We start from the raw sequence: 12,693 nt of genomic DNA on the forward strand, positions 1-12,693 counted from the left end.
TATTGTCCTTATCTCCCTTCCTTGCTGGGAAAGACTTCCCAGCTACCCCAAGGAGGCTTCAAAGGCCGTTTAAGCCTCCCTCCTCACCCCACCCCAAACATCTCAGTTTCTTTTTCCTTCTGTTCTTGTTGATCATTTAATTGAGCATGGCATTTTGGGCACCAAGCAGAGGATGACTATTGCGGCAAACCTTTGAGAGAAAGCTCAGTGTGCTGAGGAATGTCATAGAAATGAGAGATAGTCATGAAAAGTCAGACATCTGGGCAAAGTTTAAAAGAAATGGGCATGCCCAGCCTTGAGCTAATATCATTGTGAGCAGCCCTGGGTGACAGTTCCCTAATACATTAAGAATGCATGCAGGAGAGTAGGATCCATTTTCCATTCATCAGTGACAGCAGAGGGAACAGAAGCATCTTAGATTTCAGCCGAGGAAACACCCGTCACATGTCTGAGCTGCAGGGGAAGAAGAGCTGCCAAGAGGGCCACTTTGAATCACTCACTATGCAACACAGCCACTGGAAATGCTCTGGAAGTTCAGTGGGCAACATGGCAGTATACACAAGGTGTGCTCCCATCTAGGCTCTGTGAAGCACCCCTTATGGCCTAGATACTACAGTTGGGATCTTGAATGCTGCCCTCCAAACTTACATGTTGACAGTTTGGTATCTAGCCAAATGGGAAACTGTGGAGCCTTTAGAATCTGGGGTCTGACAGAAGGAAGTAGGATCACTAGGGTTGTGGCCTTGAAGAATGTACCATGAGCTCAACCCTAGTAATGGTTAATCTTGATTGCCAACATGATGAGATTTAGAAACACCATGCAGACGACTCTCTGTGCATGTCTGTAGGGATTATCTAGATTAACAGAGGTGTGAACCTATTCTAAATATTAATAATATTCCATGGATTAGAGTCCTGGGATAAATAAAAAAGAGAATGAGCATAAGCCTTTCTTACTCTCTGCTTCTTGACTGCAGACACAATGTGGCCTACTATCTCAAGTTCCTGCCACCATGACATTCCCATGCTAGACCATGTATGCATGAAGTGTAGAGCCAAAAGAAACCCTTCCTTCATCTAATTTGCTTCTTATCAGCTCTTTTGCCACAGTAAGAAACAAGTAACTGGTATAGACCCTTTGGGTCTCTCTTTGCTTCCCAGATGCTTTGACATGAGGAGCATTCACTCAAACCACAATGCCCTAAAGCAGTGGGATGTTTGACCATGGATTGAAACTCCATAGCCTTTTTCTTTTTAAAAATTAATTGTCTCAGAACCCAACATACAGTAACATGAAGTTGACTAGCAAACTGGGTAATCCCACTGGCTGAAGAAGTCTAGTTGGGCATACCAATGGAAGATTCTATCTAGCTCTGTTGTTTATTCTAGGAACTCTAGACATTTCAGATTGCCCTATAAGAGATCATGTTTTCTAGGCATGAGTAAGATCATTTATTCCTTTGCCAAAGCCAACTTCTGCCTTGCAGTAACAACAATAGCAGCACACTATCAATAGCTCTGAATTACAGAATTGCTATTCTATGCCATGAGCTTGGCACACTTGGTCCTTCACTCGTATCTCACCATCATCATTAGTCCTGTTTTATTAATGAGAAAATTGAGGCAGAGGGGACTAAAGGCTTCCCTACAGCCCCACTTTGGAACACATATGAGATAAGAGTAGAGTTCAGGTCCCCTCAGTATGGGGCCCACACTCACCATCATATATCTACACTGAAAAGAACTTCCAGCAGTGAGGATGTCTTCATGCCATCTCCCACATGGATTTGTCTAGTGTACATATTTGTACACTGTATGATGACATACTGCTGCGATTAGTTTAATAAAGAGTTAAGTGGCCAATAGCTAGGCAGAAGAGATAGGTGTGATCTCCTGGGAGAGAGAGTTAAAGGAGGAGGAGTCTAGGTGACCAGATTATACCAGAGAGAGGCCAGAAAGACTCGGAAGGAAGAGTTGAACACACAGAATGGGACAGAGGTAAAAGCCACGTGGTAGAATGTAGATTAATAAAAATATGGGTTAATTTAAATTATAAGAGCTAGTTGAAAATAAGTCTAAGCTAAAATTCCAAGCTTTCATAATTAATATAATAAGTCTCATGTCATTATTTGTGAGCTGGTGGCCCCCCAAAAAAATCTGACTACAGTGCAGGATTTCCCAGAGGCCTGTGATGCCATTAGCCAACCAGCATATAATTATGCATTCAGGAGTCCTGCCAGAAGATCACTGAGAAGTGATTGTTGAAAGACTTCCAGAATAGGAGCCATAGTGTTCAGACACTCCCCTAATACCCCAGACAACCCTGAATCAGCTTTCCATTCCTGCTCATCCATTTTCCTCAATACCTGAATGCTGCCCAGCCAGTGCTTCATCACAAGATTTTCCTGGGATCTCCCTATCAGATGGTGCTGATAAGACACTGGTAACAGGAGACTTCAGAACAGCCACCTAGTCTCAGGTAAGAGCCACCACAGAACAAGCATGTGCACAGGATATCAGGTCACAGCCTCAGTTCTGAGCACTTGGATTCACAGAGTGACAGCTGCATCTACCCATAAAGGGAGCACAATTCAGAGAAGCTGGGGCCAGGGCAGGGAGACAGGGAACATGCAGACCCTGCAGAAGTGAGTGAGAAAAAGTTTTATGTTGTTCAGTCATGCACAGGCCAAAGTCAGGACTGGAATCAGGCAAATGAAAATTTCTTCCTTCTTGATGGAAAACTGGATTTAAACCACAAATGCATACTACTGGGGAGTCTGCATTTTTTCTTCCAGCTTCACCACACTCAGTGGAGCTTCAGGTAGAATTTTCCCTCATGCAGAGACTAAAACCCAGAGAACAAAACAGTATGAAGCCACAGGGAAAGGAGATAGACACTTCTAGAGCTTTCCACTCTCTAGGCTCCACCCAAAACAATGCATGGGAGGGATGGGGACAGGGAACACAGATGGCTTTTAAAAATCTAGCCTTGTGGACTCTAACCTGTAATGGTGAATGTCACACCCAAATAGCATGTGCAGAATAATGAGCATCAATGAACTAAGCAAAGAAATGACTACCTTCCCATGTGCAGTAATGCTTAATTGCTTTTTAGCAGAAACACTTACTTTAAATAAGACAGTCTCTCTGGTCATCTTTTGTGATTCTGCTACTTCTCCAACTATGCCTAGCAACACACATCAGATAGATGGAATATAGTTCAGAGGATGCAGAAAAATGCTCTGTATTCAGGGTCAATCTGCCCCCCTCAGCATATGATGGATATCTCTGGCCCCATGTAACTGTGGCTTGAGGATCTAAGCATCTGATGCTGTTACTCATCCTGGAAACAACAAGTAGTAAAGTTCATAAGAATCAAAGCCTACTACCTTCATGGTGCCCATGGCTTTGAAAGCCACTGCTAATCTTGAAAGGGTCAGTGTTGCCAGCATCGCATTGAATCTTGCACTCTTGCTTTGAATAGGTGAATGGTACTGTCCATCTGGAGCCACAGAACCAAACCTGTGAGGATGTAGAAGAGCAGGATGGAAACAAAATGTGAAGTTTAAGACAGAAGAAAGTATGGCACTACTAGAAATGAAATTGTGTGGCTCCCATGTAAACACAGAAATAGGAATCCTGGAAGTTTCTCAATGGAAATGCTGAGAAGGTCCTGACTTGTGGAGGATAATGGCAGGTTTTCTACCACTGCCAGCCCACAGTGCGGTAGCAGCTCCCGGAAAGGAAGACCACCACCATCAGACCAAAACCTGTGCCTGAATGTGCAAACACACACTGGCTTGCCTTTTTAAAACAATGTAGTGTATTTAACATCCCATAAAATTCACCTGTTTACAGCATTTGGATTTGGTGGGTTTTAGGATATTCACAAAATTCTACAACCATTATTACTCTTCAATTCCAAAATCATCCAATGACTCCATTTGCTGTCACGTTATATTCTCCACCCTCCAGTCCTTAGCAACCAACTTTGTCTTTATGGATCAGCCTACTCTTTGCGCCAATGGGAACAAAATGTATAATGTGATTTTGTGTCTGGCTTCTTTCACTTGGCACAAGGTTTGCAAGTTTCAACTATGCTCTAGATTATATCAGTACTTCTTATTCTTTTATGAGTGAATATTGCACTCAATCGTTGTTAGCATTTATCAGCTAACAGATGTTAGAGTCATTTCCACTTTGGGGATATTATAAATAATTATGCTATAAACATTGGTGCTCAAGTTTATTTGGGACAAATTGATACTTACATGTCAATGAGCATATGCACTATATATATATATATATATACATACATATATATGATACACATATGTTCATGTATGCACAAACACATGTATACAGATATACAAATGCACCTGGAAATAGAACTGTTATATCATCTAACTTCAAACATTTTTTTAAAAAAGATTTGTGCATTATTTGTGTGTGTGTGTGTGTGTGTGTGTGTGTGTGTGTGTGTGTGCGTGCATGTGTGTGAGCATGAGTTTAATGCACACCACTTGAGTACAGGAGCTCACTGAGGCCAGAAGATGAGATGAGATGAGATGCAATTATCATCTGATTGACATTAGATCCTCTGGAGTTAGACAGCCATTATGTGGGTGCTGGGAACTAAATCTGGTTCCTATACAAGAGTAACAAACACTCTCAACTGCCAAGCCATCTCTCCAGTCTAAACTTAAAACTTTTGAGGAATTCTAAGTGAGTTTCCAAATCTATGAAGGCATACTAGAACACTGTCAGGGATGTGTGATGGTTCTAATGTCTCCTCATCTTCAACTGCACTTGGTATTCTCTGCATGTTTTACAAAAGTCATCCCAAGGGTTACAGAATGGATATTTCAACTGTGATTTGACAGCTGTCTCTCAATGACAGTGGTGCTGGTGATTTTTCTTTCATGTTCTATTAGAGAGTTGAATATCTTCTTTGGGAAAATGTCTATTCATATTCTGTTTATTTTTTAATGGTTGTCTGTCTTGATCAACTGGGATAGTTTTTCCATTCTAAATGCTAGGCCCTTAGGATGCATTTGATTTACCAGCCTTTCTTAACTCGAAAGACTATTTTCACTAAATTTTAAATTTTTCTTATAAACATCAATTGCCCTACTTTTTCTTTGGTGTCATGTTTAATAACTCAGTGATGAGACCAAGGCCACTAACTGTACACCCCAGGTCTCTTCTAAGAACTGCGTGCATGTATGTTGGGTAGTGTGTGTTGCAGGGATTCTTTCAGCCAATAACAGTCTTTGAGGTACCAGCCCCTTCAGGGCGGGGCTCAGAAGCTATGTATGGGCTGGCAGCAAGCCCTGCTCTCTTGGGTGGTGGTCACAGATCAGGACACAGCTTCCTGAACCTTCAGGAGCAGAAGACCACAATGGCAGTTTTATCTTTGTGTGAGTGATTCCCCTATTAATACCTGACTTCCCTTTATTCAAGGGCTCCCTTGCTACATCTTCAGTGTGAGTTCAGCCTAACCTTTTTTAATATAGACAGCAACATGTCCTGGAACCATATGTTGAAAAGACTATTATTTCCTCTTTGTCTTGGTGCTCCAGAAGTCTAGTAATTATCAATAAACATGAAGACTTGTTTGTAGACTATTCTATTCCATTGTCCATATAACTATTCTTATGCTAATGTCATACAATCTAGATTAGCACAGTTGGTCATAAGCTTTTAGATTCCAACTATGACTCCTCCCACTTTGTTCTTTACAAAGATGAATTTCTTTATTCTAGGTTTCCTATACTTGCATATAAATTTTAGTGTGAGCTTATGAGTTTCTTCAAAAATGTCAGCTGAGATTTTTTTTTAAGAGAGATTGTATTGAATAATTTATTTACTTCTGTTAACTGGCTCCACTTTCTAAACAAGTGATGAACCAAGGCCCCAAAAGACTACCCCTTCAAAACTTTATGTGGCCACTGCTGTTCTGTAGTATGGGGGGCAACTTAAATGGAAATGAAATAATGTTATAAATCAAATCTTGCTCATTCAAGTGATATATTAGCTACAAACAACACAAACCCATTGTTTTTCTGCTTTCTTACTGAATCTGACTTTCTAATCTCTAGCGCATTTGCTGAGCCCTTCCCATTGACCAGTGGTGGTCTAAGGCTAGACCAGCCACTAGGATCTGATTAGAGTAATGGAATATGGGAGCTGCCCATTGTGACTTCCCTATCCTCTTCTATCCTCCAAAGCGGGGGATGCTGACTAGAGCCTAGGAAGTGGACAGGCACCTCTAGGGAAGGCTAATGGGCCCCATACCCACTTTCACAGCACTGGTGGCTGCTGAGATTTCCCAGAATGTGTCTGTAAAGATGTCTTCGTTGTTTCTGCTCTGTTTACCACCAGTTCACATGGGGTGGGAGACAGAGAATTTGGTCCATTCTAAGTTTGTTTCCCACACAATTTTCTTTGACTTTTGTAATTGACTACATTTACTTATTGACAAAAACTTGTAAGTAAAGGAGCAAATCCACTGCAAGGCAAAAAGACAGTTTATTTAAGTAGAGCAGTGGCTCAGAATTTACAGGTCACAGGAAACATGGCTGAGGCACTGAGGTAGCTGGTGTTCCCTAGAATCTGCAAAAAGCATCTTTCACCCTGACTTTCCCCCATGGGTCACATCAGAGAAAGAAACCTCCACCTCACTGTTTGATTCACCTTGACTGCCTTGTGGTTGCCTGGGCATTTTCCTTCCAGGTGATGCTGCTTTTAACACCCCCCCCCTTTTTTTTTTTTATTTCTTCTTTGAGAATTTCATGCATGCATACAGTATATTTTGATTATGATCAAAAGGTGGTATCTTCACCTTTCATATCCACAAGGGAAGCAAGTAGCACACATCAGTTTCTTCATAAATTGTCAAAATAAAAAGAAGTTAAATACCCAACAACAAGGAATTGAATACATAATTCATCGATTATTCAGCATAGTGCTATGGTCCATTTGATATGCAATGTTAGATGGAAATTACAAGTTATTAAAAAAGAACAGAGTCTCTAGATGGATTTTCTATGTTAAAATTCTAATGTAGGTCTCTTGCTTTAGACATTTTGGCATAGAGAAAGTCTGCCATAACAATTATTATATCTGGCCAATGTCATGTTGGACCATTTAGATTTTTCTCTATTTGCTTATCTGCCTTTTCCAATTAGTGTGGAAACACTTGGGGAAAGACCACTTGGTCATGCAGTCTGCAAGACCCCAAAACTAAAGGCCTCATTTGAGGGAACAAGTAGATCATCTATCCAGACCTTAAGGAGAAAACTACTCACCTATCCAGCAGGTTCTCTCTTGGAATCCGAACCTTGTCAAATATCAAAATTCCGTTATCCACACCATTCAGACCTGGGGGAACAAATTTCAAATGCAGATGCAAGAGAAAGCTATGCAACATTCCAAAGATGGTCTCAGCCATTCCTTGGCCTAACAACATAAACATTAAACATTTCCATAACTGCAGGAGCTCTTTTGTTAGAGACATAATAAGGATGCTGTCTCAGACACACCTGGCCTATCCCCAACCCCGACCCTGAAGGAGAACAAATGTGGTTTTCCTTATTTGCAGCCATCACCACCACCTCCCCAACAGTGTGCTAGGGACTCAGGTTCAGGGTCTAATAGGGCATTTTCCTACCCAGCAGCAAATGTTATTAAAAAGAAGGAAAGAGTTCAGGGCCTGGGGAGATATCTCGGTGGTTAGAACAACCTTCTGCTCCTGCAGAAGACCCAGGTTCAGTTCTGAGAACCCACATGGTGGCTCACAACCATCGGCAATTCCAGTTTCAAGGGACCAGTGCTTCCTTCTGACCTCCCTCAGCACCAAGTACACACGAGCACATGTATACAAGTACTGCATGAACATGCAGGCAAAACACTCATATACACAAAATAATAGTTAGAGCCAAATAAGTAAATAAAGTTAAAAGGGGGTGTTCCAGGTAAGAGGACCATGGGGCACTGAAGACACAGTCCCACACACAGCTCATGCTTACTTGCTTTGGAGCTTCCTCCTCAGACACAAAATGAAGTAGTGAAAGTAAATGACAGAAGAGATGGGAAAACCAGAGCAGTCTTTCTGTCGTTGCCTGCTGGGGAAGTCCTACTGTATATATGTTTCTCTTATCGGTTGATGAATAAAACACTGTGGCTAGTGGCCAGGCAGGAAGGAAAGGCAGGGCTACCAGAAAAGAAGAATTCTGGGAAGTGTAGGCAGGGAGGAGTCGTGATGTGAGCCCAGGAAGAGAGGACGCACCAGGTGTTCTCCAGTGACCATGTGGAAATACATAGATTAATAGTAATGGGATGATATTTAAGACAGAGCTAGCCAATAAGAAGCCCTAGCCACCAGCCAACAGTTTTATAAATGATATAGCATCCGTGTGTTCTTTGGGGCTGAAAGGCAGCTGCGAACTGGGTGGGAAACCCAGCAACAGTTGCCAGTGTTTTCTACATGTGGCATGACTTCATAAGCATTGGCCTGTCCCCCTGCTCTCAGCAGCACTTGACACTCCATGTGCTTCCAAGGGCCAGGCCTAGCAGCAGTGATTTCCTATACTAAGGGTAGGATGAGGTTACTCCTCCACTGTCCAATGTGTCTCCCCTACCCCATCCTCTGCTCTGTCTTCCCTCTTTTATCCTTAACTCCTACCACCCTTTCTTTAGCTGGCATCACCTTGGAAACCTGGTCTCACTGGGCGCTATGGGATGAATTGTGTCCTCTCCCTACCCCACCTGTGGATTGAAGCCCTAATCTATATCTATATCTATATAGACCCATATCTATAATGCTACCTTGTTTGGAAACAATAGCATTACAGAGGCAACCAAGTTAAAACAGGGTCATTCAGGTGGGCCCTAATATAAATGATAGAAGTTCATGTAAGAAGGAGAAACCTGGGGACAGATGTGTGCACAGGGAGACTGCGTGCTCATGTAGTCACAAGCTGAGGCAAGAGTCCTGGGTCAGATCCTTCCATTGCCCCCATAAGAGGAGTCAGTGCTGGAAGCTTTCTCATCTTAGGCCTCTGGCCTCCAAAGCTGCGAGGACCCAGCTGTGTTACAAATGTCCTGAGTCGTCTTCAAGGCTCACCAAGGGCTACATGGACACAAACATTATATGAAGGTGAAGAGTCACCAGAGAGCTGCAGCCTGCCCTGCATCTAAGAAGAGAGAAGTTGAAGCACCCATTGATGACACAGCATCTTTGTCACTAAGAAATTTGGAAGCTATTAGTGAATGGTTCCCTGGCACTTTAGTTCACTGCCATGATTTCCTGGAGATGTAAGTGCTTAGATTCTCCTTGGCTGTGGTGGGGGCTGGAGAACCCACAGGAGTCGGGAATCAACACAGGGGGGGGGGGTCACCTGAGGACTCACCTTCTTTGTGCATCATATCAATAGCTGTCACTCCTGGATACAAGTTCCCGTTTTCATCCCTGATAGGAACGATGAAACAGTGGAGCCCTAGGGGAGGCGCAGAGACAGGCCTCTGTTAGGGCTCCCCTTTTCACTGCTGTTGAGACAGAGTCTTGATGTGTAACCCTAGATGGCCTAGAACTCACCTTATAGGCCACGGTGGCCTCTAATTCTAGTTAGTCCCCTTGCCTCTGCCTTCCCAGTGTTAGAATTCCAAGAGTAAGCTACCATACCTGGCCCTAGTCTCATCCTTGTAAAGAATAAACCTTCAAGCTGGGTGTGGTGCTATTTATCTTTAATTCCAATGTTTGGGATGCAGAGGCAGGTGGATCTCTGTAAGTTCAAGGCCAGTCTGGTCTACATAGAGAGTTCTAGGATAGTCAGGGATACCCAATGAAACCACGCCTCAAAGAATAAAAATAAAAGAATAAAACTTCAAGCTGGAGAGATGGCTCAGATATTAAAGGCAAGGCTCACAACCAAAATTATAAGATTAAAACTTCATGTTTTCTCTGGAGCAGTATGACATTATTTTACTCTCCAAATTCATTGAGATCTAGGCACTGCATACAATAGGAACTAATGTCAACAAACTTGACCATCAATTTTATGTAGAAGAAAATTGGCCCTGTGAAGCACATTTTCAGTGTAATGAACTAATGAGAAAACAGCAATAGCAAAGAGAATTCTTTCATGCTGGTAACAAACCTTGAGACCTTCCCTCAATGATGAGCTGAGCGAAGACAGCAGCATAGTTCCCGTGCATGGCATTGCCGATGTACATTTTCTGGGCATCTTCACATGGCGTGTCAATCACAAACTCCTGCACAGAAGAGTAAGCCACAGAGTATTTGCCTCCATGTGGCTCATTTCAACCCCTAGCTCAACACAATGAATACCACAAAACAGATCTGCAGGGTAAGAAAGGCTCAGAGGCTCCTGGAAAGTCACTGTCTCAACTTTGTGCTCGTCTGTCACTCTACGAACGTACTTTATCTCCATTTTTGCTTTGAAGGGGAGTTGAGACTAAAATGGGGGATTTTTTGATGCATAATTCAATCAGAAAACTAAGTGGACAATTTTTATGCTTTCATTCATTCCCCATTTCTGTCTTTGATAGTGCCAGGCCGATGTGTGCTATCCTGTTCGTCCATCAGGTTTCAATGTGTTAGCTATTTCTTCAATTTTCAATTTCTATCATCCAATTACTTCATACTGAGATTTCCACTTTTGAAGAATCCAACACCAAAACCTCTACAAGAGCTAGATGTGATGGCACAGGCCCTAACCCCAGCTATTTTGGAGGCTGATGAACACTAAAGTCAAGGACTGCCTGGACTTCACAGTGAGTTTAAGGGCAGCCTAGGCAACTTAGCACGGCCCTTTCTCAAAAGGATGGTGTTATAGCTCAGTGATTCAATACTTTCTTGTTTCAAGGTAATGGATTTAATCACCATCACACACATACACACATACACACAGAGAGAGAGAGAGAGAGAGAGGCACAGAAGCACACACGGGTACTGGTAGAATACATTAAGTTTTCCCGACCTTCAAACACCTCACCTATGGGATGCCCATGAGAAAAGGGAACAATCCAATGATCCAGGGTCCTGGATGGTTTGTTCCCGACTACACAAATGTATTCCATTTTGTCTTTCCCTTCTGGGTAAATCTCTAACTTCTCAAGTCTTCCGCTATTGCACAGGCCTGGTCATCCTGCAACTATGATAAGAACTTTGTTTAAATGACAACCAACTAACTCAACAAGATGCCAAAATCACAGGCTTGGCTGTGAGCAAAACAGGTACCTGTGAGCTACCCCATCATTGCTTAGCATATCACTCCAAAATAATTTTAATTTTGATTTTTTTTAAAGGAAAAGAAAACACCTTTCAAAGCCTTTGGTTGGTTGTCTCAGAATCTTCTGTGAACATCTTACTAGTCAGTGACTATAATAAAGCCCCCAAGGTCCCAGACTAGAGTCATGTGACCAAGCCCTTGGAACAGAAACACCTATAAAGAAACCTCAGTCTTCCAAGGGGGGTCTTAGAATACCCTAGGCAGTTTGTCTCAGTAACAGCCAAAGATTCCAGCTCCAAACACCCTGAAACTAATCCCCAGCCTGAAGAAATGGGGACAGTGTGCAGGGTTGGTTTCCAGTCTCTGCTCAAGTCCAGGCTTCTCTTTCCTACTGTCTGGAAGTCAATCCATGTGGAAATATTGCCTTTGAGGCTCATCTCACCCAGTCTTGCTCACCACATGGGTTCCCCTTACACCTCTTACCAAGGAGGTACTGACCACACCGCTAGCTCTGAGTACAGGGTACCTATGACAGATCAAGGACCCAGAGGAAATGGAAGAAAGCTGAACTGGCCATTTAATTAGAGCTGACAATGTAGAAGATACGATTCAGCTAAACCAACATGCTCTTGGTCACACAAGGATTATCTCAGATTTCAGATTATAAAGTGTATAGACTGTGCTTTCCCACCGGGCCAAGAAACACAGTCTTGAAGCCTAAGAAAACAATCTTTGACATCAGTTTGTACAGGAAAACCTTTAACATGTGCAGGGGCTTTTCAGAAAAATACATGGACGAGTTGAATCGCTTTAAGAGAAGTCCCTGGAGATTGCCCTTAGCTTATCTGGCTAGCCATGGCCTCTGAAATCTGAAAGCAGGAGTAACTCCAGGCTACATGCAATGGGCAAGAATGACAAAACAACCCGAGAGCATGATGGGGAGGGAGAAAAGAGCCCTGGAAACATGGGGCTGCCTGGGGAGAAGGTGGGAGGCCACCAGTCCTGTACTCATCTAATCCACCCCGGGAAGAGCTTTGTCACTTCTGGCAAGAGGTTTGACGTGGAAAGTTTGTATCAGCCAAAATGCTGGAGTTGAAACTGTAATCTAAACAATGCCCAGCATGTGTGCTGGTTACAATTATGATTACTTGTGGAAGACCAGCAATAGTAAAAGATGCAAACACTAAGAAATGTAAAAGAATAAGATAAAATAAATAGGAACAAAGATAAAATAAATAGAGGGCTGGAGAGGTGGCTCAGGGGTCAAGAGCATGTGCCACTCTTGTCCTTACAAAGGATCTGACTTTGGTTCGCAGCACCCCGTCAGGCAGCTCCAGGAGAGCCCACGTTCCTGGGCTCTGAGGATACCTGCACACACACTGTACATATACTCCCTCCACACGCACATACATAATATAAAATAGAAAGTAAACCTTTT

At 42.8% G+C, this 12,693-nt stretch overlaps 1 protein-coding gene across 1 annotated transcript in view; it reads right to left on the reverse strand.

Annotated features, from left to right (window-relative positions):
* Acoxl (acyl-CoA oxidase like) overlaps nucleotides 1-12,693 on the reverse strand; it is a 277,217-nt gene that overhangs the window by 214,726 nt on the left and 49,798 nt on the right. The window contains exons 6-9 of the mRNA XM_051183431.1: nucleotides 10,161-10,275; nucleotides 9,414-9,500; nucleotides 7,311-7,383; nucleotides 3,390-3,522 (exon numbers count right to left, since the gene is read on the reverse strand). Of these exons, the coding sequence (XP_051039388.1) occupies nucleotides 3,390-3,522; nucleotides 7,311-7,383; nucleotides 9,414-9,500; nucleotides 10,161-10,275 (408 nt within the window). The remainder of the gene's footprint in view (nucleotides 1-3,389; nucleotides 3,523-7,310; nucleotides 7,384-9,413; nucleotides 9,501-10,160; nucleotides 10,276-12,693) is intronic.

Source organism: Phodopus roborovskii, unplaced genomic scaffold (assembly GCF_943737965.1).
Source record: "Phodopus roborovskii unplaced genomic scaffold, PHOROB, whole genome shotgun sequence".
NCBI classification, from domain to species: Eukaryota; Metazoa; Chordata; class Mammalia; order Rodentia; family Cricetidae; genus Phodopus; species Phodopus roborovskii.